The sequence below is a fragment of the Apteryx mantelli genome, chromosome 6 (assembly GCF_036417845.1).
Source record: "Apteryx mantelli isolate bAptMan1 chromosome 6, bAptMan1.hap1, whole genome shotgun sequence".
Lineage (NCBI taxonomy): Eukaryota > Metazoa > Chordata > Aves > Apterygiformes > Apterygidae > Apteryx > Apteryx mantelli.
The window spans coordinates 44,067,418-44,090,045 of NC_089983.1; the positions used below are offsets into that span (position 1 = coordinate 44,067,418).

At 39.7% G+C, this 22,628-nt stretch overlaps 1 protein-coding gene across 1 annotated transcript in view; it reads left to right on the forward strand.

Moving 5' to 3' along the window:
* THSD7B (thrombospondin type 1 domain containing 7B) overlaps positions 1 to 22,628 on the forward strand; it is a 219,498-nt gene that overhangs the window by 127,246 nt on the left and 69,624 nt on the right. The window contains exon 14 of the mRNA XM_067298639.1: positions 8,931 to 9,109. Within this exon, the coding sequence (XP_067154740.1) occupies positions 8,931 to 9,109 (179 nt within the window). The remainder of the gene's footprint in view (positions 1 to 8,930; positions 9,110 to 22,628) is intronic.

A 22,628-nucleotide genomic window follows, 5' to 3' on the forward strand; every position in this document is an offset into this window, starting at 1 on the left:
GCAAATCGGTGTTTTTTAAATGGAAAGTCACAGTTTTGTGTCTTCACCATGGTGAGGAGCCCTGTGCCAGCTGGACTAGCAGGCGTTTTGGTTGGTTCCACATAGTGTTAAGGGATTTCATGTCTGACATATCCTGAAGCTCTTTCAAAGCAAAGTCATCTGTTTCTGCATGTGTGGAACAAGAGTCCTACAAAAATAAGAATTCAACTTTTTGCGTGTGGGCCAGTGTCTGAATAAAATGAGCAGTAAAGAGTTTGCTGGTGCACTGCACACAACAACAAAATCAGCATGAAAGGAAGAGATGGATTAGTAGAAGATATCTTTTAAGATGCTTTATATAGTCTGCCTGATCAAGGAGTCTGAGCGACCAACTTAGAAACATAACACCATCTGAATTTGTAAGGTTTGAAGAAAGGAGCCTGAATTAGGAAAAATAGACACAATTAAACTTCAGTCCAATTTGCTTTAAGGATTCTCAAAATTGTATTGATGAGTAACTGAGAATTTATCCTACCTTAGTCTATTCCTGGGTCTGAGATGTACTTGGAAATCTCCCTCTTCTCCCTGTTTTGTAAGTGAGGAGGATGTAAATGAAATCTCTAAGAGCTTAGTTTGCAACACTTCTGATCTCCCTCGCTAAAGACAGAGATTCCCTCCATGAAATCTTGGATCTCATTAATGCTTGGTAACATGGGAGAGCAACCATCAAAAACCATAGCAGTTAACACGATTGTATCTCTTTCGGCCTTGGTCTGAATTTACTGGCCAGGAAAGTCTCCAGGAGAAGAAATTGAACTATGCAACCACAGTGCTCAAAATCATGCTGCAAAAGTGAAACAGAAATCTGTGAGGAAGTCATCAACACTCTCTGCTGGGGCCTGGCTACATCGCAGAAATGACCTGCTTCTGGGTGAGTGTTTTTCATCATCTGAATGAGCTCTGCTGTTCTCCCTGTGCCCGTGTCTAAGTGGTGGAAAATCAGGAAGACTGTTCCCTTTCTTGAAACACTGTGTCGCCATTGGATATCTTTTAAAGTGCATCTTTATTTAAGGAAGTCAGATACCTTTATATGCCTGCCTCTGTAGCAAGGTGACCTAGGGAAACTCCTTATCAGCGCAGGCTAGACATCATGCTAAAAACCCTCCTCCAAATCAACCTCAGCGCCGGATCTCTTGGTAGCTGTCTGTGACACTCAGAAAAGCCCTTGCAAATTTTCCTAATGTTGTTAATGGTTAGTGGCATCTTAAAATAGTGTGAGTATAATTAAAGTATGTACTTGGGTTTCTCATTTAGCATCAACGAGACAAGAAGGAATTAGGGCGGTGTATCGATTTAAATGTATTGATCTGCGAGGTCACCGTGTCACAGGAGGGTATTTGCCGCCTGTGAAAGCAGGAAGGGGAAGCTGCAGAAGGCCGTGCTGCCACTGAAGCTCTTCAATGCCTTTTCGGTAGCTGGGTGACCTGTTCTTAAATAGAGGACCTTGTGGTCGTTAATATATCTCACATTTGTAAATTAAAGTCCTAGGAACATGAAGACAACCCAGGGAGAGAGAATTCATTTCTTTTGCCTGATTTTGAGCCATCAAGCCCTAGCGATTTCTGCTTCTGCTGCTTTAGTGCACTGAGACTGCTTAAAATCTTAACAAGAATGAAATACGAAGTTCATAAAATATAAAAACACCTGAGGTGTTTTATGCTAGTCATTAAGATTAAGCCCAAGAACCAAAGACTAGTGAAGTATCTGAAGCATTTATGACTGCCAGTCCAGCAGGGTATCTTTCCTTATAGTCATTTTTTCTGTTTAAAAAAAAAAGTAAGCTTTTGTTCACATTCTTATGAACCTCCTTGCTTGTATTTACTGCATGTAAATCTAATTGTTTTGATTGCTTTCCTTTTCTTTTGCAAAGTCATGTGGTAGCTTTTGTCTGATGTAGTAGCAGTATCATAGTCCAAAATATTTGCTAATTATCAGGATACAAGGGACTGCATCAGCACTTCCTATTCTGTGAAAAGGAAACCATGCAATTATTGTCCGAGTTAAGTCAAAGTCATCCAAATGTGGCTTGTCCATGTCTCCGGTCATAACTTGGCAGCTGAAATGAGCTGACATGTTGTGTTGACAACGCCTAACTTTGTATGCTCAGAAACTGGCAGAAAGATATCCTCAGTGGAGGGCCCCAAGCTCTGAAATTGAGTTTCTGAGTGTGCTCCAGCAGAGCCTGAAACCATTGACTTTCAAGCCATGTATGATTTACTGGTGAAGGAGGTATTTTTGGTTGCCATTTGGCAGCAGTTTTCTCCCAGTGATGAACTCTTGGCTCTGGAAGATACTTTCCATGTGGTCCAAATAGCCCAAATCTATATTGATGCTCAGAACATGCTGCAAAGTACATCTATTTTTGCAGCTACTGTGGAACTGGGCCTTTGAGAGAAGTCTGATGTGTGAGAAAGAAGGGAATTTGATGTTCTGTGGACAATTTAATTTTGTTCTCACGATACGTTGCAGAAGCCTTGTTTTATTATATAAATATAATAATAATAAACAAGGATTATCTCAGTTCTTTTTTTAAATATCTGCTTTGCTGTGGATTGAGTAGCCTGTAAGAGCGTTTAGGCTAAACAATTTATAAATAGAAAGAGTACAACCATAATAAAGTGCAGTAGAATGACTTTCTTTCCTAATATTCAGAGGATGAAGATACAGATAAAGAAAATAATAACTGCTCAATTTTGTTTGGACAAAAGGGATGATTCTCCCAGTTGTAGAGTGATGAGCAGCAAAATATATAAGAAAACACAGCTGAGCTCCTATCCTAACTGACATTGATCCCAGAAGATGATTTTTTGTATTTGAGTAAGGAAGGATTACTTAAAAATGTTCAGTGGAGGAGCTGCTGTGATTTCACCATGGGTTTGTCCTCCAGAGCAGAGGTGGTCACTTGTGGCTGGCAGGTCCAGTGAAGACCATGTACCAGGATAATGCCCTAGGATTATAGCCTGGTGAATGAAAGCTGGCACAGACTTTCTTAATACGTCAGGCCCTGCAAGCAGCTGGGCCATCCATTCACATGGGGAAGGACCTCCCAGAGAAGGGGAATGATTTCCAGAGCTGCATTGGGAATTGGATTCTAGACAGATTCGTGTGGTGGATCTCTTGCTGTTCACATGAGAAGCTCCAGATGAGAAGAAAGTACGGTGTAAAGTCCTATAGTCTCAGAAGAGTGTCTCTTCTCCAGAAGAGCTCTCAGTTTGTTTCACAATATATTACATGGAATGTGCTGGTTAATGGAAATTTTAGTGTTTAGTTAAAAGATTAAATCTATCAACTATCATGGTTTGCATTTAAGCCAACATTAGGTGTAAGCTTGCAATCTCTTTAAGGAAGAAAACCATGATGCAAAATTAAAAGAAATTAGGAATCATAATGCAAAGTCAGCATCAACCTAACTGCCTTGTCAGGATTTATAAAGGCTGTGAAATTGAACAATAAAAGCAACCTTTGGATGAATTTCATTAACAATAATGACGAGTTAAACTTACCAGCATTTTTTACAAGTACTCTCTGGTCTATTTAGAATCTCTAATGAGTCTCCTACAACAGAAGGAGAGCAAAAGCAAGCAGGAATAGATTAGCTAAGGTGGTCCATTTTTTGAGCTTTGCAAAATATTTGATGTAGAAGGTATTTTTGTTGGGTTTTTTGGTTGGTGTTTATTAAGTATATTCATTATATTATCTCATAAGTTTCCCAGCTGGCAAACTAATAATGCATAAAGCATCTCAAATCATTGCATATTAGAAAAAAAAAGGAGTAAATGTTTATTCTGTGGCAATACTGGTTTCTTTTCAGATGCAGCTGATATTGTTAGCAACTTTAAGACTCCCGGATTTTACTTAGGTTATTTCAATTCATAGTGTACACCCTTGAAAGAGCCTCAGAAGACCTCAGAAGGAGGTGCCCACCTTGTAATGCTAATGGCCATGTGGTGGCCCACGGTGGAGGCAGCCCATTTGCTGAAGGCGTACTCAGTCTGTGCGTGACGCCGAGGCACTGGAAGTAACCGTGGGGTTTGTTTCGCAGGAGATCCCAGAGCTGTCAGCGGAGCAGTGTGACCCCCACACGGCGTGGTCCACTGGGGCTCAGCAATGAGGTCTGAGCTGGTAGACTTCCAGGACTGCACAGATTTACTGGTGTTGCTCTACGTACTTCACATTCAGCTACCAAATGAATGTGAATTTTAATTGCGAAATGAATCAGTCTTTTTTTTTTCCCTACCTTTGGTCTGTGTAATTAAGAAACAGCTCTTCAATGGCAGTGTCGGCTCTGGTGCTCCCTTGTTTGTTTGTTTAAGGGGGACCTCTTTTATCCTATGGACTCTGAGCGAAATTAGTTGTCTTATTACCAGTGGCAGTTGGAGTAACACGCAGAATTGTTCCTTTCTTATTTATGACCTTGAATTGCATGAAGCACCTCAAGGGTTACAAACAAGAGTAGAGCTGCTGGAAGTTGGTTAATTGAAATGATGAAATATGCTAGAGTGGCTACAAATGAGTTTAAAGCCAATTCAATTAGAAGTGCATCTGTTTCCTTTTTCAAATTGCTTTTAAGTCAGCCGCTTGGAATCCTTTCGGCATGTTTGTTTAACGCTGTGCAGACCTCACATCCTCGCAGATTTGCCATTTGGAAGCGCAACAATCGGGTAGGTGTCAATGTCTTACATTAGGTTGTAAGCCTATTAATGGTCTGCTTCTCCCACCACGATCCCTTGGTGAATATGCAGGGGGACGCAGAGGGACGCTGTAGCCCCTCGTTGGCTTTGCCAGGCCTGCTACGTACTGCGCCTCATGTAGATGGCAAAGAAACTGGGCTACTGCAAAAATCTCCACCAGCGCTGCATTCAGTCCTCGGTCCATAGGTGTTTCTTCATGCTCTCTGCTACCTGCCTCTGAGCCCTGCACCTCGGACACCCACCAAACCGTCACCCTCACGTTGTTCAGCTGCTTTCTAAAGCCTCCTCTCTGTGTTGCACAGAAGAAATAAGATCAGAATATCAGTTGTTACATCATGTATATGAGCCTTCCCGGTACAGCCGGTATATTCTGTGGGTGCTTTGTTCATTATAGACGCCATAAGGAAGAGACTCCATTTGTGGCTTGTAGAGCAACAAGGACGTTGTCTGTTCTTAATGAATAAATAATAGTGAAATTTGCTGTGCAGCCTAGGTAAATGCATTTGTTCATCCCATTATTTTGACAATGTCTCAGTCGTAAAACAATTGCATTTACACATGCAAAAATCTTACTTGATCATCTGGTTCATTTTTTTACTGCCAGCTCAGGACTATTCCCTGTAGTATGATTGAAAGTGCCAACTTAAATATCCCATGCATTGGTGTTCCTGTGGCTACCTCACATAACATCTGTGTTCACAGCTGTAGCTCGGTGACCTTCAAGAACTTGCTGTTGATTCAAGTAGTACAGAGATTTTCCCATGTATTGTTTCTGAAATAGATGAGTTTTGGTTTAACAGTATTTGAGATTTTGAGGAATAAAAAAAGATGTTAAAGGAGGCTTCAAGAATTAACATAACACCATATAGAAAACAGGCTGAGCAGGTTTGGGGAAAGGAGGAGGTCTTTTTCCATGGAAGGCTGCGGCACCTCACCAGAAGTTTTGGTACCAGGTTCTGCAGAGGAGAGGAAAAAAGGGATGGGATGGATGAGTGAACTGTTTAAGGAGGACATGGACAAAACCCAGGCTTGAGTTAGTCTCACCAAGTTGAGTGGAAATAACTAATACATTTATGCTCTTTTCTTTATTCCTGTTTTGTTTTGGTCAATGATATTTCTCTGGTTTTGGCTAGTTACTGTGTTTTATTGTTGTTTCTTCCAATAATAGCCTGAATGTAGGATTCTTTATTAATAGATGGTTTTAACAGCATATCTTCCTTGTTATTTTTTTTTCTTATATTATTCATCATGCCAATGTTAAAAAGTTTCGTAGGAATGCCAGTACTGGGATTACTGTGGATATCCAAACTGGACTCTTTTCCACCCACTGGCTGACACTGACAAACGCTGCTTGGCTCCTGCAGAGAAAAACAAAAAGTCCTGTTCTCACAGGCAGTGGAAGGGTTGGGAACCAGCTGAGTACAACGTTATTTACTAGATTCGCCTAATATCCATAAAGATGTTACACATTTGAGCAAAGATGATTTGTCACATAAAGATTTTTTGCAGGAAATTTTTTATTGAATCTTTGATCATGGGGTTCTCAGCACAGGATTAACCTCAAGTGGTTAATGGAGCAAATAATGGCAGCTTGCAAGAAGAGCTTGAAAGAAAGTTATCTTCCCATTTTGATTCTGTAGCATTGTTCAGTATAGAGAACTGCTTTCTTCTGGATGGTAATGTAATTTATTGCTCTATTAGCTGGCCATTATTTATTTATAAATAATATAATTTATAAATATGAGTGAGGAAACTCAAAATATAATAAGTTGGCCTCTCAGCACCAGGAAGTCTGCAGAAATTCAGCGGTTTGCTGAGGGATCTCCACAGCACTTCCCTGGGATGAAGTAGAACAACTCTCTTCAGTTTTTTTATAAACTTCTCTGCAGTTTATTATAACTGTTCCTTCTTCTTTCTTACATTTCTTCTTTCTTATATTTCTTTTTTATTAGAGATGTAGGTCTTGAACTGCCAAAAGGCTTAGCCCATTTTGCCTTTGCTGATAAGTTGATAACCCCTCTGTCTAATCCTACTTTGAAACAAGGCGCTTTCTTTGTTTCTGTTGAGAGTTAATTACCTAGGCTGTCACACAGCCCAAGGAAAAATGATATTTCATATGGTGGTGGAACAGAACTCTTTGGAGAACTGCCTGAGAAATGCTTCTCATAAATCTATCATGAGAAAACTTCTTTTACTTATCATAATGTATTGTGAATTGCTTTGAGTGGCAACCTAAGCAGTTGGAATAGAATATTAGTGGGATGTTGAAAGTTTCATTTTGGAAAATGTGAGTCTATTTTGGAAATATGTGTATATGGGTGTGCACGTGTATAATCTCATTTAGATAAGAATACAAAAGATATACAGTTGAAATATCTCAAGAAGCATAAACACCACCATAGTGGACTGGGTAGGAAATAACTAAGTTATCTAATTCCAGTGGCTTTAGAGCTGCAGATGAAAAGGCAGCTCAACCCGGAGAAATATGAGGTAGCAAAGTAAAACAGAGCACACTGTACAGGGTTAGTTATACAACTTTAGGGAAGAGTTACAGCATGCGTTACTGTGGAAAAATTACTGCAGCTGTCAGACTCCTTGGTGGCTGCTGTAAAAGAAAAGGTAACCAAATCCTGGCACAAAGCAAAGGAGGGGAAGAAAAAGAGCATCATGTAACAGAAGGAGGAACTGCTGTTGTTTCTGGCGTTTTTTTTAAGTCACTGTTCACAAAACCAACTTCATTATTTGTTATACTTGCAGGAGGAGGGAGGATAGTTTCCTGGGGGAAAATGCCTAAATAAGTCTGAAAGCTTTCCTGAAAATGCCTTCAGCGTGCAGCCCAGGCCGGGAAGGAGGCAGCGTGCTGCTGCTTCGGCTCAATGTTTGGGGTGTAGCACAGTTCTGGTCCTGCGTAGGCAGCTAGTTAGGACACTGCAGAGTTAGTAAGATCAGCTGCGGGCCAGATTAATTTCCGTGCCTTGGCTTTGGTGCTTCCCGACCGTCCAGGGCTGCTGTCAGTGGGTTTGGGAAGGAAGCTGCTTCTTGTCCTTCCTGGCTGTGTGTGGGGAAATCCTTCTTAATAGCATAATGGAATTAGCTAGTTTGGTATTCTGTAGGTAAGGAATATACAGAGGAGTGCAAGTGGGATGAAAACCAACTGGAAAGAAGGGGCATAAAAATGAGAAATATCAGAAATTTGGTAGGGATGAAATCCAGTTATTTCCATGACCATAATTATCAGAGCTGTCAGAGGGCCTAAGCCTTTTGTAATAAAGGCTGATCTTAGCAGCCAGTAACTTTCATAGTCTAACGTGAAATCTCTTTTTTGTTTAAATCAAAATAGTACATACGGACATGACAACCAGGTAATAGAAACTCAAGGAGAATGAACATAGCATAGTAAGTAGGAATGTGTAGGAACTACTGCACACTGTTGACCATATTAGTAATTCAATATTAGTAATTCCCTTGCGACCCTGAGTGTTTGGGGCACCCTCTCCTCTACCTTTCTGCATGTGGGAAGCTTAATGGCCAATGCTGGGCTATGGAAGATCTCTCTTCCCCGTGCCCATTCCCAAACTTGCTGGTGAGGACGTGCCTATATGGAGGAATTCTTCTTTCACCCTGGGATGCCCTGTTGGGTGTTAATGCAGTAGGGTGCGAGCCATCATTCCCAGCCTTCGCCTGGGCGCAGCTGGGAGCTATTTCCATTCAAATCTTTTCTCCTCCCAGGTGCCTTTTTCTCTGGCTTGGGTAAAGGGTGCAAGTCCAGCACGCTTTTGCTGCGCTGGGAGCGGCTCACGCTCCTCTGGGAGGTGAAGGCCCTTGCTGCGACCAGGCTCCTCCGTTCCCTGCTGAGGCCGTCAGTGTAACCTGCCAACAGATTTTATTATGGACAAATTCTTGTAGGGACAATAATTACCACCTAGTGGTAATTTCACCAGTTTCACAGCAGTTACTTTTGTCAGTGTGTCCTTTACATTGGTTTTATGATGCCCTTCGTAAAGATCATTGGACTAAACCAATAAGAAATTAGTTTCAATCACATATCATCATCTTGTGTCAAGAAAGCATTGTAAGACCACAAGATCTTATTTTTTCTTGAAAAAGTTATCTGTGTATGTTGATTATACACATTGCAGTGAGACATTAGAGGATAGAGGTGGCTTTGATTAAAACATCTTTCTTCAATTTTTGGTTTAGGTTACATTGAAGAATCTTGCACGGTTCCGTGTCCGTTTGATTGCAAGTTGAGTGATTGGTCTAGCTGGGCCCCTTGCAGCTCGTCCTGTGGAATGGGAGTGAGAATCCGCTCCCGGTGGCTCAAAGAGAAGCCGTACAATGGAGGTCGTCCCTGCCCAAAACTGGACCTCAAGAATCAGGTGAGCTGCGTTAAATAGCCGGGAGAAAGCTCACGGTGGTTGTTGTGCTTTTAGTTGTAATCACAAGGTCCTGTGCTGGTGAAGAAATTAAAAATACGAGAATAATTATGAAAGTAGCTCATGAAATTTAATTTTGTTATTCTTCCAAGAGAAAGTTACAGTTATTATTTGAAGTCTTCCGTGTCTGTTCAGGTACCTTAGTATGATCTGATTTAAATGTTTTGATTATGTCTGTTTTGATACTTTAAAGATGTGGTGTCCTTTAGATTTTTGTGAGTATTTTAAAAGATACAGTTATATCTTACTGCTTGAAATTTTTTGAAGTCTTGATAACTGTCAGAGTTACTATTGCGTAACTGCAAGACAGTTTTTCAGTGTATGTTAATACAAATGCATGTGCATATGAAATTAACCTATTTCAGATAGAAATTCCCATAACAGAAAATAAGGACTACAGCATTTTTCCAGAAAATTTGGTAATGTTGTACAAAGAAGGGATGTTTTCTACATAATATATTACCAGAATGTTATAACAATGCCTCTTTTCATTTGTTCCAGGAAAAAAAAAAAAAAAACAAATCATTCAGTACTGCTATGAAATTGTTCTGTGTCTCTGTTAGTAGGTGCAGTTGTCGGTGTGGCCCACACAAACTGTTTATAAATTACACTAGAAACCTGTGTCTGGATGAAAGCCTGAAGTGGAAGCGAAGCACATCCGTTGCTCCTCTGAGTGTCATATCCCTTCAGTCTAACGTCCGTAGACCATACTTTCCCTGTTACTTAAATCAGTCCTTCCTATGAGCCGTCCTTGCTGGTTTTTATTATTGCCGTGTAAAATCTCAACCCTGTCCTGACTAGATGTTCATTTCCCATGTATTATACAAAGCTACGATAAAAGGACATTGATTCAGAGCATTTGTCATCCAAGTACTGCTTAAGTGTTCCGTTTGGACCATGATGTTTCTTTCCGACTCATCCTTTGTTTGTATGGTCAAAATTTGAGCGTTAGAGGCTGGAGTTAGAATATATTTTCTTGGCAAACTGGGTTTGCGGGATTTAATTGCCTGTTTTATTCTTCAGCACAAGTGATCTCTGGGACCTCCCTTTGTAGGAAAGGATTTTGTAGGCTGTCCTAGAACTTCTTGAGGATTGAGAAGAAGATGCTTGTGTAACAGCAAAATTTGACCTGAAACACTCTATTTCTTATCTAAGAGAGATTTTTTTTCTCTCCCAGAGCACAGGAACCCCAGACAAATAATCCCCTCTCAATGGAGTATAAATGTCTGAAAACTCAGATGTCTTGGGATATTTTAAAAATCTTTATCTCTCTCTGAGACTGTGGTTGCTGCAAGAACACTCATTATATATGCATTGACTAAAATAGCACCATGCACATATTCCCTCCAACATTAATTGCTGTATATTCAATATTGAAGTATCTCATCAGAGGAAAATAATCTCTAAATTGTTACTCTAAAGAAAAAAATCAACATGTATTTGGATAATCCTATATGTATTTCTACAAAACTAGCAGTGATTTTCTACGTTTACTGGTTAATTCTGCACACTAATTAACATTGATGAAGTACTGTTTAGTTTTGCCTATTCTTTTTTGCCGATTCAACTATCAAAATTAGTTGATAATAAGACAGCAAATGTCATGCACAAGGGACTTCATATATATATATATATTTTGAATATATATAGGAAAATATGTTGTAGAATATATATAAAAGGTCTTTAATAGTAGTCATACAGAGATTAGTGTAATGGCTTGCAGGTGTTCAAGCTGGCAGCACCAGTTATTTACCTTGCAACTGCTATGCAGCAGTCGTGTCCAGGGATGCAGGACCACATCCAACACCTGATTCTGAACTTGCTTCATTTTCCTCGCAGTTAATTTTTTTTCCTGTGAGAAACTTGTTAAATTCTTTTTATTGCTTATTACTATTCGAAATTCGTAGGCAGTAGCCTAACTTAGAAGCAGCAGGGACCAAGAAAATATAAAACTGCAGTAAAGTGTATGTTGTCCATACCTCAGCGCTCTTCCTGATAGATCAGGCAGATCACCAAAGAAGCCAACTGAAATCCCACAGTAAGTCCTATGGTAACAATAAGCTCCTTTGTAATGAAAAGATACTGGGGTTTGTTACCCATAGACACAGCAGACCACTTCTATTAAAAGTAAACTTACTGCTATAAAGTTTTGCCTATTCCCACACATATTTTATTTGCTAATTTCAAAACCCTTTCAGAAGATATTAAAGGAAAGAAATTGTTTAATGCTGGAAATTACTTCTTTGTAAGGTTTATTGGTGCACAGTCCTTGCAAAACGCCATGGCTGTTATTAATATAAATGTGCTTGGTGCTTTTTGCCTCTTTTCCAGGAACACAAGGTTCAACACTATTGAATTCATTAGAGGGCTTGCTATTGTGTGCTCTAGTAGTGACACCTTAGAATTGCATTAAGGCCTGGTTTGGGGGATTTTTTTTTTTTTTAGGGTAGAAGCTATTTCTAGCTGTTTTGTCACAAAATAGATTGCCTTTTTCCAATTTAGATTTATAGGATTGGATTGAATCCTGTATGCTTCAGAGCTTTTAGGATAAGAAGAAATCATTGTGCTAATTTACTGTGATCTTCTCACATTGGACTTTACACAGCAAGTGCAGGAACAGATCAAGCAGCTTGTGGGGAGCAGGAGCAGGTCTTCAGACACGTCCTGTTCCCTGCTCCCCTCTTGTTCCCCCATCCCGCTTTGTCCACATAAAAGGAAAACCTTGGGAAGAAATCCTTGTGCCACTGAAGTTAATAGGGATTTGGCCCTAGATCCAGTCACTGGAAGAAAGTGTTTCCAGTTACTGTCACTGTATATGTATATGTGTGCGTGTGTGTTTCTCTTCTTCGCCTCCCCGTACTCTGCTTAATCCTGTGTGCAGTTAGGGAGGAGTTTTGCTCTGCGCCCGCTGGACTTCGACTTCCGATACTGGTTTCGAAACACTGAGGTCCTTAGGCATTGCAAGGTACAGGAGCTGCCTGCCTGGGTGGTAAACCAAATTAGCTGATCACTCTGATGTTGAGCTAAGCTGGACACATACCATTAATCCACTGCAAGGCAGACGGTCGTTTTTTTTCCTCTGGTCTGGGCAGTGTTTAAATCCTTGAGCAAAACTCTATAGAATTCATTATATGTTAATATATGACATCCTAATTATTCTTTATATAGTCTCATAATCTGAGTTAAATACATGCAATGCAACACTCACTTTTGTTTGATTTCAAACATGAGAAAACTAAATCACCTTGGTGCTAAGATTATTTTTTGCTGGCTTCTGTGTTATATTGTGTTTTATGTAGCTGATAAGGATTAGAACCAAGAATAAGCTCCTAGGACCCCGTAGATACCTTATTATTTCCATATTATTTCTCCAATACTTGTATAACTCAATCTGGTTGTAACTTGGGTCTTGTTATAACTTAATCATTTACTTTGGAGAACTGTCCGTTATCCAGTCATTATAATTAGAGCCTGCAGTCACTTTGTGTCTTTTTCTCATTAAGTCAAATCATCCTTTAACTCTCTTTTTGAAGGGTGTTTTCTAAGCTCCTACATCTCTTTTCTGGATGCCTTTCAGATATTTGACATAAATGTAGGTACAGAGGGCAGAACTTGAAATAGTATTGCAGCAATTCTCTCTTACCACTTCCCCTCATTTCCAGGGCCTGCCAATACAGGTACTTTAATATAGCTGCTGCTTTGGAGAGAGAGGCAAATTACATGAGCAAAACCATTTATTTGACCAGTATAAATAATCTGAATCGCATAAACTGTATCATAAAAGACTCTCTTCCTAGAATTAGTTTAATCAGTGCAGTGCAGTTTTCTTGTGTATTCAGGACAGGACTTTTTAGCATAAATTTAATTTTATACTGTGATAATAACACGTCCTATTACTGCATGATATTCCATGGAGGAATTGCCCAAGACGAGTGGGCTAAGCCAAGGGCTCGCCTTTCCCTAAGGGCCGGCGTGCTTCGAAGCCCCCTTTCCCATGCCTGAATGCCATCCTGCCCGCTGGACTCGCACAGCCCAGCCACTGTGCAGCAGATGCGAGAAGTGAGCTCAGGAGAATTAATTCTGCTCTGATATAGTTCTTCTTCTCATTATAATGTCAGTGGAGTATGTTGAGCCCTGCCAGATTTTTATTACAATTTTTAATTGTAGGAACAGTTTGCCTGGGTAGTATGCATGTGGTATTCTAATACAATCATTCACTTTGATATAGCCACCCTAGCCTTTACCTTTCTTTATATTATTTCCCCATGAAAGGTGAATTACATTATTTGGGGGAAAAATTACAGTATTTCAACCCCGATTCCATGCAGTATGTTGAAATACTTTTGTCCTGTACCTCTGTGTGCAAACTGTTTAAGAGTTAGCGCTAACTACATTTTTGCCGCCTCTTTTAAAGAAAATGGGCATCGTATGTGGAAGCTGAGGAGCGCTTAGCTGAGGGTGTGATTGCTCCTGCGCAGCCGATTGGATTATGGGGCCAGCTGGCAGATGTTCTTGGCTGTGCAGTGCATGTTAAAAGAGGGGTAGCATTTACATTTTTCTCTTTCTGCTCTTATTTAAATGCAGTTACACAGCATGCAGCTGCTAAGCTATTTAATATGTAGTTCTACATGATGAAAGGTTAAATATGAGTTAAAGGGTTTTTATTGCATGAATATTCTTTTATAGGTTTTTGGGATTACTACAAGAAAAATGCATCTTATTTTAAAGACTCATGAATTCCAAGGATTATCTTTTTATTGATTGCTCTAATATATATTCTTGTCAAGATTTTCCCTCCTTCTCCTCCCTCCCCCTCTCTCTCTAACCCAGTCCTGATAAAGGACAAATATCACAGCAAATAGTTTATTCCCTTCATATATACTGTATATATTTAAGCACATATTTTTAAAGACTTGAGAGTATTTGTAAAGGCAGGCAGAGCAGGAGAAAATCTAAGGTATTTGAAATTTAGACTCACCGCCTCCTTTAAAATAAACATTTTATTCTTAATAACATTTTCAGATGTTCACTCTAAAAATGACAACACGCATCAAAATATGAGAAATACAGACACCTTACATGTTGCAGCTGAAAGTCCTTTTCCTGAAATCTCATGTAAAATTTAAAAAAAGGGAAAGGAGGAGAGTGGTACATTTACAAAACAGATCTCTTGGAAGCAAGCGTGAAGATGCATGAATGTCTGGTAATCTTTTCATCGAAAACGACTGGTTTAGTTCTACTCATGCTTCAGAGAAAACAGGGTTTTTTGATTAGCACCGAATGTGTCAAATTTCATTTCAAAAGTGAAAAATCAGACAAAATTATAGGCTTTGAAAACTCACGGTTAGAATGTAAAAGATTGGATGGGCTTGAATACTAATGTTAATTGTAGAAATTGCTATCTTTTGCCAAATAAAACTGGTCTTGGGCTCAGAGTCAGGAGGAGGAGTGCGGGTTATTTTCCTCCTTTTTCTAATTGGTTATGTTAGGAAAGGTCTGCTCAGGAAAAGCCTTTTATTAAGATGTTTCTGGGGCCTTACACACTTTAATTACTCAAAAAATGTTAGATAAATAGCACGGTATTATGTAGACTTATTCGCATTCAGTGGCAGCCTCGCAAGGCAATTCTTGGCTCACATCTCACAAGTCTCGTTTCTGTGATCCCCAAGTACCTGGACACTGAACCTGCAAGCCTTAGACTGCCTCAGAGCTCTGCCTAAAGCGGGGCAATATCGCATGCCTTATCGCAAGGCGCTGCAGCGAAACGGCTCCTTTTTTATTTAGGTAGGTAAGTGCCCTCAGAAAGAGCAATAATTTCATACACAATAAAGTTTCTGGAGAAGCAACAGCTAACTCTGCTACATTTCTCCCATTTTCCTTCCTTGAGCTTATATTCCAGTCCATACCTGCTGAGGAAAAAATATTTGCAACCTCTTTTGTTTATCTTTCTGTCTCCTATCTGACTATGAATTTATTAAAATAGTATTTATTCTCTTGAGTGTGTCTGACCATAAAAAGATTTATTTTCATGCTTTATTTTGGTGTAATAGTGATGCTTTTCCTTTGCATGAACGTATTTTATAGACACACACACACACACACGCACGCACACACCTATGTGCATGTGTGTGTATATGAAGCGTCTTTGAAACTGTTGGGTTCCTGTGTTAGAAGCGTGAGCCCCATGTGTTTCCTTGCCGTCGGTGAATTAGGCTCACATACAATTCCTGGGTGTCTTTGCATGTATGTCCCTTCCCTTTCAATATCAGAAGCTGTTCTTCAAGAACGTCATTAGTAATGTATTAGCTATAAATAGCTCCTGATTAAATCACTTCTTTTTATAATACAGAATTCTGATGGTCAAAAAAGTCACTAAACTTTTTTGAAGGTACTCATGAAATCTCTTGCTTTCACTGATTTGAAATGCCAGTAATTTATTTTTGAGCCCAGTCGTATGCTAGTGTATCAGTAACATGAAGTCTGAGATTCCTTTAGACGGTGTGCAAGGGCCCGGTTCGCCTGTGTGTTCCTCTAGCTCTCTCTATTGACACTTAACTTCTGGAGACAAAAATCCCGTGCTTATTCTCAGCTTTACCTTCAGAATATCTGTTTTCCTCCCACTCGGAGTAAAAGTAGAAACTATAGTACAGAACATGTTTGTCCTCTAATTTTAGTGCATTTTTACAATATCATTAAAATGATATGTGTTTTTGCCCACTACAATAATATGGGACAATTTTAAGTCTCAAAATAGAGTGAAAAAAACACTAGTTTTCTTAGTATTTCCTTGCTATGGCTGAAAGTTTTGATACCAAACAGTAATTTAATACCAAATACAACAACAACAACAAAATTAAATGTGCAAAAGTACCAAAGCCCAATCTGTGTAGTCGGAGTACTATCCCGTGTTCCTGAAGAAAATGTCTAAAAAGTCTCCAGAAAGAAGCATGCGATACTTCAGTTTCCAGATAGATAGATACAGCCATATCCTGTGTTGTCCTTCAGGACAATAATCTGTATCGTGCACTGTAATTCCCAACATATATTAATGCTGTATTCAGCTTCATTAGCTATCCACACTCCATTTTCATTTCTCATGCAAGTTTTCTATTGAGTAAAGGTGTTATACAGACATATTTTAACAACAACCATTTATGAAAAGCTCTATCCTTGCAAAAATTGAGCAGTTCAGCAACATCTTGGAAAGTATTCTTTGCTTTTTGTTCTGTATAGCTCTTTCACACCTCCCTGCAGTAATAATGCATATTAGCATGTGGTGTCAAGCTGTTTTCTGTGATTCTGAGAATACGCTTGCACTTACAGAAGTTAAATATACTATGCCAATCCACTTCCCAGGAATTACTGTGAAAAATTCTACATTAAAATCCACAAAAATTAGCAGCCTTGTGCTTTACTGGTTAAACTACGTTTTTCTTCCTCCTAAAGTCCGTATGGCGTTCTTAATAAAATGAGTATCCAAACAGAATTTGTTGTTGTACAAGAAAGTGATACATTTAAATCTCTCTTGAATTGAAAAGTCTTGCTGATCGTTTCTGATTCAGATACGGGGTTCCTGGTTTTGTTGCTGAAGAGCAGAATTAACATTTCTATGGCAGCATACTGGAAAACATAGTGAAAGGCAGGAAGCATACCAAAAGTGCTTTATCCTATTTATTTCTGTGCAGCGGAAGTGGAATTAAATGGAAAATCAGCTGTAGGAGGTCAGGTTGCCCAGTGGACGGAGTATTATCATTTCACCTTAGGAACAGAAGATAAATTGGTTTAGGCAATATTTTTTAAGGAAAGAAGTTTGGTTTGTGCTGAATCTCGTGTGGACGATATGTCACATTGGAGGACCAGCATCCACCGGGTGTCATAAATCAGCGTGACAGCGTCTAACGCCGAGGCTGAACTTACTCTGCCTCGTCTTTGTCATAGGAGCAAAAGAGCGCAAAGGATTGATGCCTTAGCTATTCCTTGGCAGCAGCTTTCATTGTGGGCTTTTTCCCCCCTTCCTTCTTTTAGAAAGTTTCCTATTTCTTCCCTGTAAAATTTTTTCAGGGTAATTTGTTCTCCGTTTTACAATCACAGTCATTGTGGAAGGGAAATACTGCATAATGGTTAAAATAAGTGCATAGGTTCTGTTTTAATTTGAACAAAACCAGGAATATTCAAAATAAAAAAATGTTGATATGTCTTTACCTTTTCATATGGTAAGATGCAAAAAATACAGCTTACCTGGCTTTTTATACATCTTGTCATATGTGACTCAGTCTTCAGAAACAGTGAATTAAGCAGAGAGCTATCACTTTTCTTGCTTTTGGCAAGCTAGATGAAGATTTTAACATGTTTTCCTTTTCTTCACTCTCTTTTATTATTTCTGTGTGTACAAAATTAGTTTCTGAAGTATTATCGTGATGGTTATATAGCCATGTTTGCTCTGAGAGAAGACGTGAATGCAGAAATTTCTTCTGAAATAGATTCTAAGTCAAGTAATAAAACTAATTATAATAATTTGCAGTTCTCTGGAACCTGCCACATAACGATTTCAGAACTTTTTGAAGTCTGAACGCAAGAAGATATTGGCAAGATATTAAACAAGGAGCAAATTAAGGCAAAGGTGGCTGGGCTCTGCGTCCGATTTCGGGAGCCCGCGTGTGTAACCCGAGGCTCCATGCCGAGCCGTGCCGAGCGCCGGGGCTGGGGCTGGGCGCTCCCCGCTGCGTCGCGCGCGGTCAGGATCCAGCGAGAGCCTCTTCCAGGGGGAAGCAGTGACCAGGGGCCTCAGGGCAGTCTGCCCCCAGCGCTGATGCTGGCACGCCGGGAAAATCAAAGGCCGTGGCATGAATTTCCTCTCTGCTGGGTAGAGGATCCCGAATGTGCTTTGTTCAACAAAATACGAGCGTCTCGTGCAGACCTCTGTGCTGAGGTCGTCTGCGTTCGCTCTGCTGCGGGGGCATTTCCGGCTTGGCTGGTGAATAAGATTTTGATCACTCTTTCATTTCTCCGCTGGAGAGCAATGTCTTTTAGGAGGAAGAGGACGTGGCATTTTCTCATATTCAGCAGTCTGTGTGCATCCTCAGTTTAAAGTCTACTAAATTCAGCTGGATGGTTTTATTCTTAGAGGAGTAGTTTCCTAAAGATGGTCCGACTTGCCTGCTTGCTTTGAATATATCCTAAGCGTTCAGAGCAGAAAGTTCCTACTTCTGCGCTTAAGTGTATGATTTTCAATTTCTGACTCTCCTTTAAGAATAAGTGACAATAATTTGAAATGACGTTGTAGTTCCAGCAGGGAGAATGGACATGAGGAAACATGGTATGTTGGTTCATCCATCAAAGCTACTGAGAAGCCCAGTAACGCTCAGACACCTCTTGCATTATGGTCCTTAAAATAACCCGGGTCTTGCCTTTTTAAAGTGTTTAATATTGCTGTGTTGTTCCATGTACAGCAGTTATCATTGATTAATACTTAACAAGTGTTAATATTTTTTGTGGTGCAGACATTTCTTGGGGCCATTTCCCAGAAATTGCACCCATATCATTTGTTCTGTTTGCTTTGTTTTATACAGTATAGCTGATTGATAGATTCAGGAATGGATTTTATTTTCTTTTTATGTTGTTTAATTAATTTCCTCCTCCAAGATGGCAGAATAAAAGTGAAAATGACCTTCTGTACTCCTCTTGATATCTCAGCACGTGACTACGTGCATTGTGCTGGGCTTGCCATCAGCTGAATGCGCCCATTTGAACTACGAGCTGAATGCATGGATTTTGCATCTTTTTTTAGGTGACAGCATCGGGATCATCAGCGTTACCAGACTGCTAGTTGGAATGTAAACCACTCTGTGATTTTGGAAATCAAGGCCCAATTACAGCCTTCTGAGTGACTGTCAAACCTAACACCCATGTCAGGGAGGTCCCTTGTATGCAAGGGCTGTTTTCCAGAAGTTGAAATTCATTCTAGTCACATACAGGTGGGTTTTGGAAAGGAAAGAGGAAATTAAATCTGTCTCCGCTGTACAGCTGCGTAGGGCTCTCCCTGCCTCCTGAAATGTCTGTTTTAGCAGGCAAACCAAGACAACGGTTGCAAATAGCTCTCTCTGGGAGAGCGTGATAGAGAGAGTAGGATAGGGAGCTCACCTCATTAATAGTTCCAGTAAAGAATTTTATTCTTTTCTATTGTTCTTGAATTTTCATTCAAGAAAATTAGCAGGGCTTGTTCATCTATTATTAAAAAAAAAAAAAAAGAAAAAGAAAAAAAGAAGCAGAAGAAGGTGCCCGAGAAAGTGTTTTGTCTGCTGTGGGGTTCCCCAGGGCTGCTGGCCTCCCGGCCAGGTGGCATCGCCTCCGGTGCTGGGAGGCCGGGGGGCATCGCGGTGTGCGAGGCGGGAGCTCTCTGGCATGATGATGGCGAGGGAGCGCTTCCGGGAACGGGAATTGCCGCGCCAGTCGTATCCCGTGGCTAGGCGAGCCTCGGCGGCCTGCGGTGTTAACGTGAAGGCTTGCAGTCTGGGGCGTCACGTACAAATGTGGCTGATCCTTCCTTATTTACGTAGGGATCATCATAGATCGCTGACACCTATGTGCGTGTTATAAATTAGCATGGTGGCCATGGCCACCAGTAGAACTAAAGACAAGGGGATTTTAATGTATTAATGGAAGGCAATGGGTAGATTTCTCTTCTGTAATGAGATGTATATTCTGCCTTGTCGAATTTTATTTGCTGCTTTTCACTTGAGGAGTGCATAAATCAGCAGTGCTCTGCAGTCTGATGTGATTTATTGGCTAATTAAAAGTTATGAGGGCTTCTATTCCTTATGTAATTCATGTTATTTTTGAGTCGGCTGTTTCCCGTGTTGTAACGTAACCAGGAAACGCGCTGTTTAACAAAGGTGGCATTGGGCGAATCCTTGTGTTTGCTAGCGGATGTGACACGAGACAGCGTCTCAGATGTTAAAACTTCACTTTGGGATATGAGAAGGATGAGATCTATTTTCAGCATTTCACATCTTTTCTACCAAAAAACCTGGGAACTTTCTGCCACAAATGGACTGTCTGTATGTTGAATTGTGATCGTATTTTCATAGAGCTTTTTGATGGCATAGAACCAAATAGACTGTTCCTGTAATAGGTAGAGTAAATGCAATGATATGTAAGTGTATTAGGTAGACAGTTGCAATTAAAAACAAATCTGCTGTCAGGATGGTCTCTCTTTAAACTAAAAAAAAAATCTACCAGGTGTATAAAGCCAATATTCAAATTCACAAAAAATGATAATTGCTTATCAGTGCACCTAGTAACGTGTAGCCAGTACTGATTATAGTTTTATGGCAAGTGTAGTCTATGTGCTTGACAGAATTATGGATTGGTTCTCAAAGGGGAGAGAATCATTTCACAGTTTCACAACAGACAGATTTCAGCTACACTTCCATAATTTTAAAAGTATGTTTAAAATGGTTATTTCCATTTTAATGGAGAATTCTGTTGGGTCTGGGATTGGCCTGTGTGCTGTCGTGGGAACAACAGAACAGCCAGGTGTAGTGTTTTGTTTTAGTTTGGTCACCACATTATCTTTTTTTTAAGTTGGCAGACTATTGCACTTTTCTCCCCTTAATTAATAATCAGCATGTATTATAAAAATATTTTTTTTCTCCATATGGTTTTATATTAAAGAATTCACATAGTTTCTGCATGGATAGCAGAGATGGTTAGATTGTGAATTTCAGCAAAATCTGAGGAATTTTAACCAGACTGTTTTGAGTTGTGTGTCTCGGAATAGTCATCTGATTGGATTTTTCATGTGTTTATCTCCCTATACCTCAAATATTGTCTTTTATTATTTGAAAATTTATGTGCCTGTTTCAAGAGCAAAGTTTTGATCTTTCTGTGGTGTTTTTGGAGTCCGATACCTCCGTTACGCATTTCAGGTAAAAAGATTTGATGTCAATTTTGATTCCACTGATGGCAAAAGTTTTTGCTGTTGGTTCCGGTGGGAATAGGAATTTCATATAGCCATGAGTCAGCTGCCCTCTATTGGTTTGTTAAACTTTTGTGCGATTGCAGCCGTGTTTCTTGCGACTCCCTGGTGGGATGCGGAGGAGAAGCCTGCCCTGAGTCCTGCCTGCCGGTCACGTCTTGCAAATCACTGCAGCCGCTGCAGGAGGACGCTTCTCTTAGCCTCGCTAGTTTTGAATTTTCTAACTAGCTTTATATGTAACTACAGTTTTGTCACTGAACGATCTTAACTGTTCCTGAGACACAGATTTGCTTCTGGTTTTTATAAAACCTTTGGTTGTTAAAGTTAGATTTGGGAATCATTAGTAAGAACCTTGAAACTCTTTTTTCACTTGATGAAAATGGAATTGTTTTGCTACAAAAGCATACAGAAAATGTCCCATGTCGCCTTTTAGATAAAAACTGTAGATATCTTTCAAGTAGTCAGAAAGATTTTATCCATGGTATTCTGCAGGGGTTTGACAGTTAGACAATTATTATTAATTACTATTAACTTTGACAATTAGAATGCTAAACCAAATAACTGTGATTTAATATCTGTCAGCTCTCATGGTCAATCTACAGTTAACAATTTATTCTTTTGTGTTAAGTTTAGGTGTTCTTTATTCTTTTATAAGTTAGGTTTAAATTACGCCTTTGTTAAATAAAGATGAGAATTTTTCCTTTTTTTGATTAAGTGACATGTGATTCAAGAACTTTCTGATTAACTACCAGGCATAAATATATTTTCATTAGTGTTCTGAGGAGCCTGAATAAAAAAAGTAATGTTGAAAAGCAGTTGGGTTTAGCGGTCTCTTCTAAGACTCTAGAAAGTAATGAAAACCTAATCAGAGTACTTCCTTAAAAATGTTTTATTATATCTGCATTTAACTGGTGCAAACAGTTAATGTACCTTTGTGAATGCTCTTCTATAGATATGTGGTACATGGAATTCAGTTTTTTTGGTTTCCCTTGTTCCAGTGGGAATGCTGGGTGCCCCGTAAGTTAAGGAGAGCGCTGGGCACACGTGGAGCCCCGGACTCCTGGGCCCGAGGCTCCAAACACCGCAGGCACGTTGAGGAAGCGGCCAGACTTCCACGAGGCACCTCAGCAGCTTGCGTTTGCTTTTCCCGGGCATGCTTCGTGAGCAGTAGTTCTGGCAACACGGCTCTTTATAAGTATAAAAATTTTCAAATTCTTTAAATTAAATCCAATCCGGTCCTTTAATTTAAATTCAGCCTACTCATAAGAGGCCACCTGGAACATATATTTGTATATGTTAATTATTCTTCTGACAGCTAAGTAGTATTATCTTTGCTGCTATTAATCCAGCTATTAATGAATTATTTCTCTGCAACTAGGGATCCATATCTGGCTCAAAATATACATGCCAAATGTTTATCCGTCTCATCTATGAGCTCCTCCATAAGAGGGTAAATCCTTGCTTTAAATGCATATTTTAAATCCA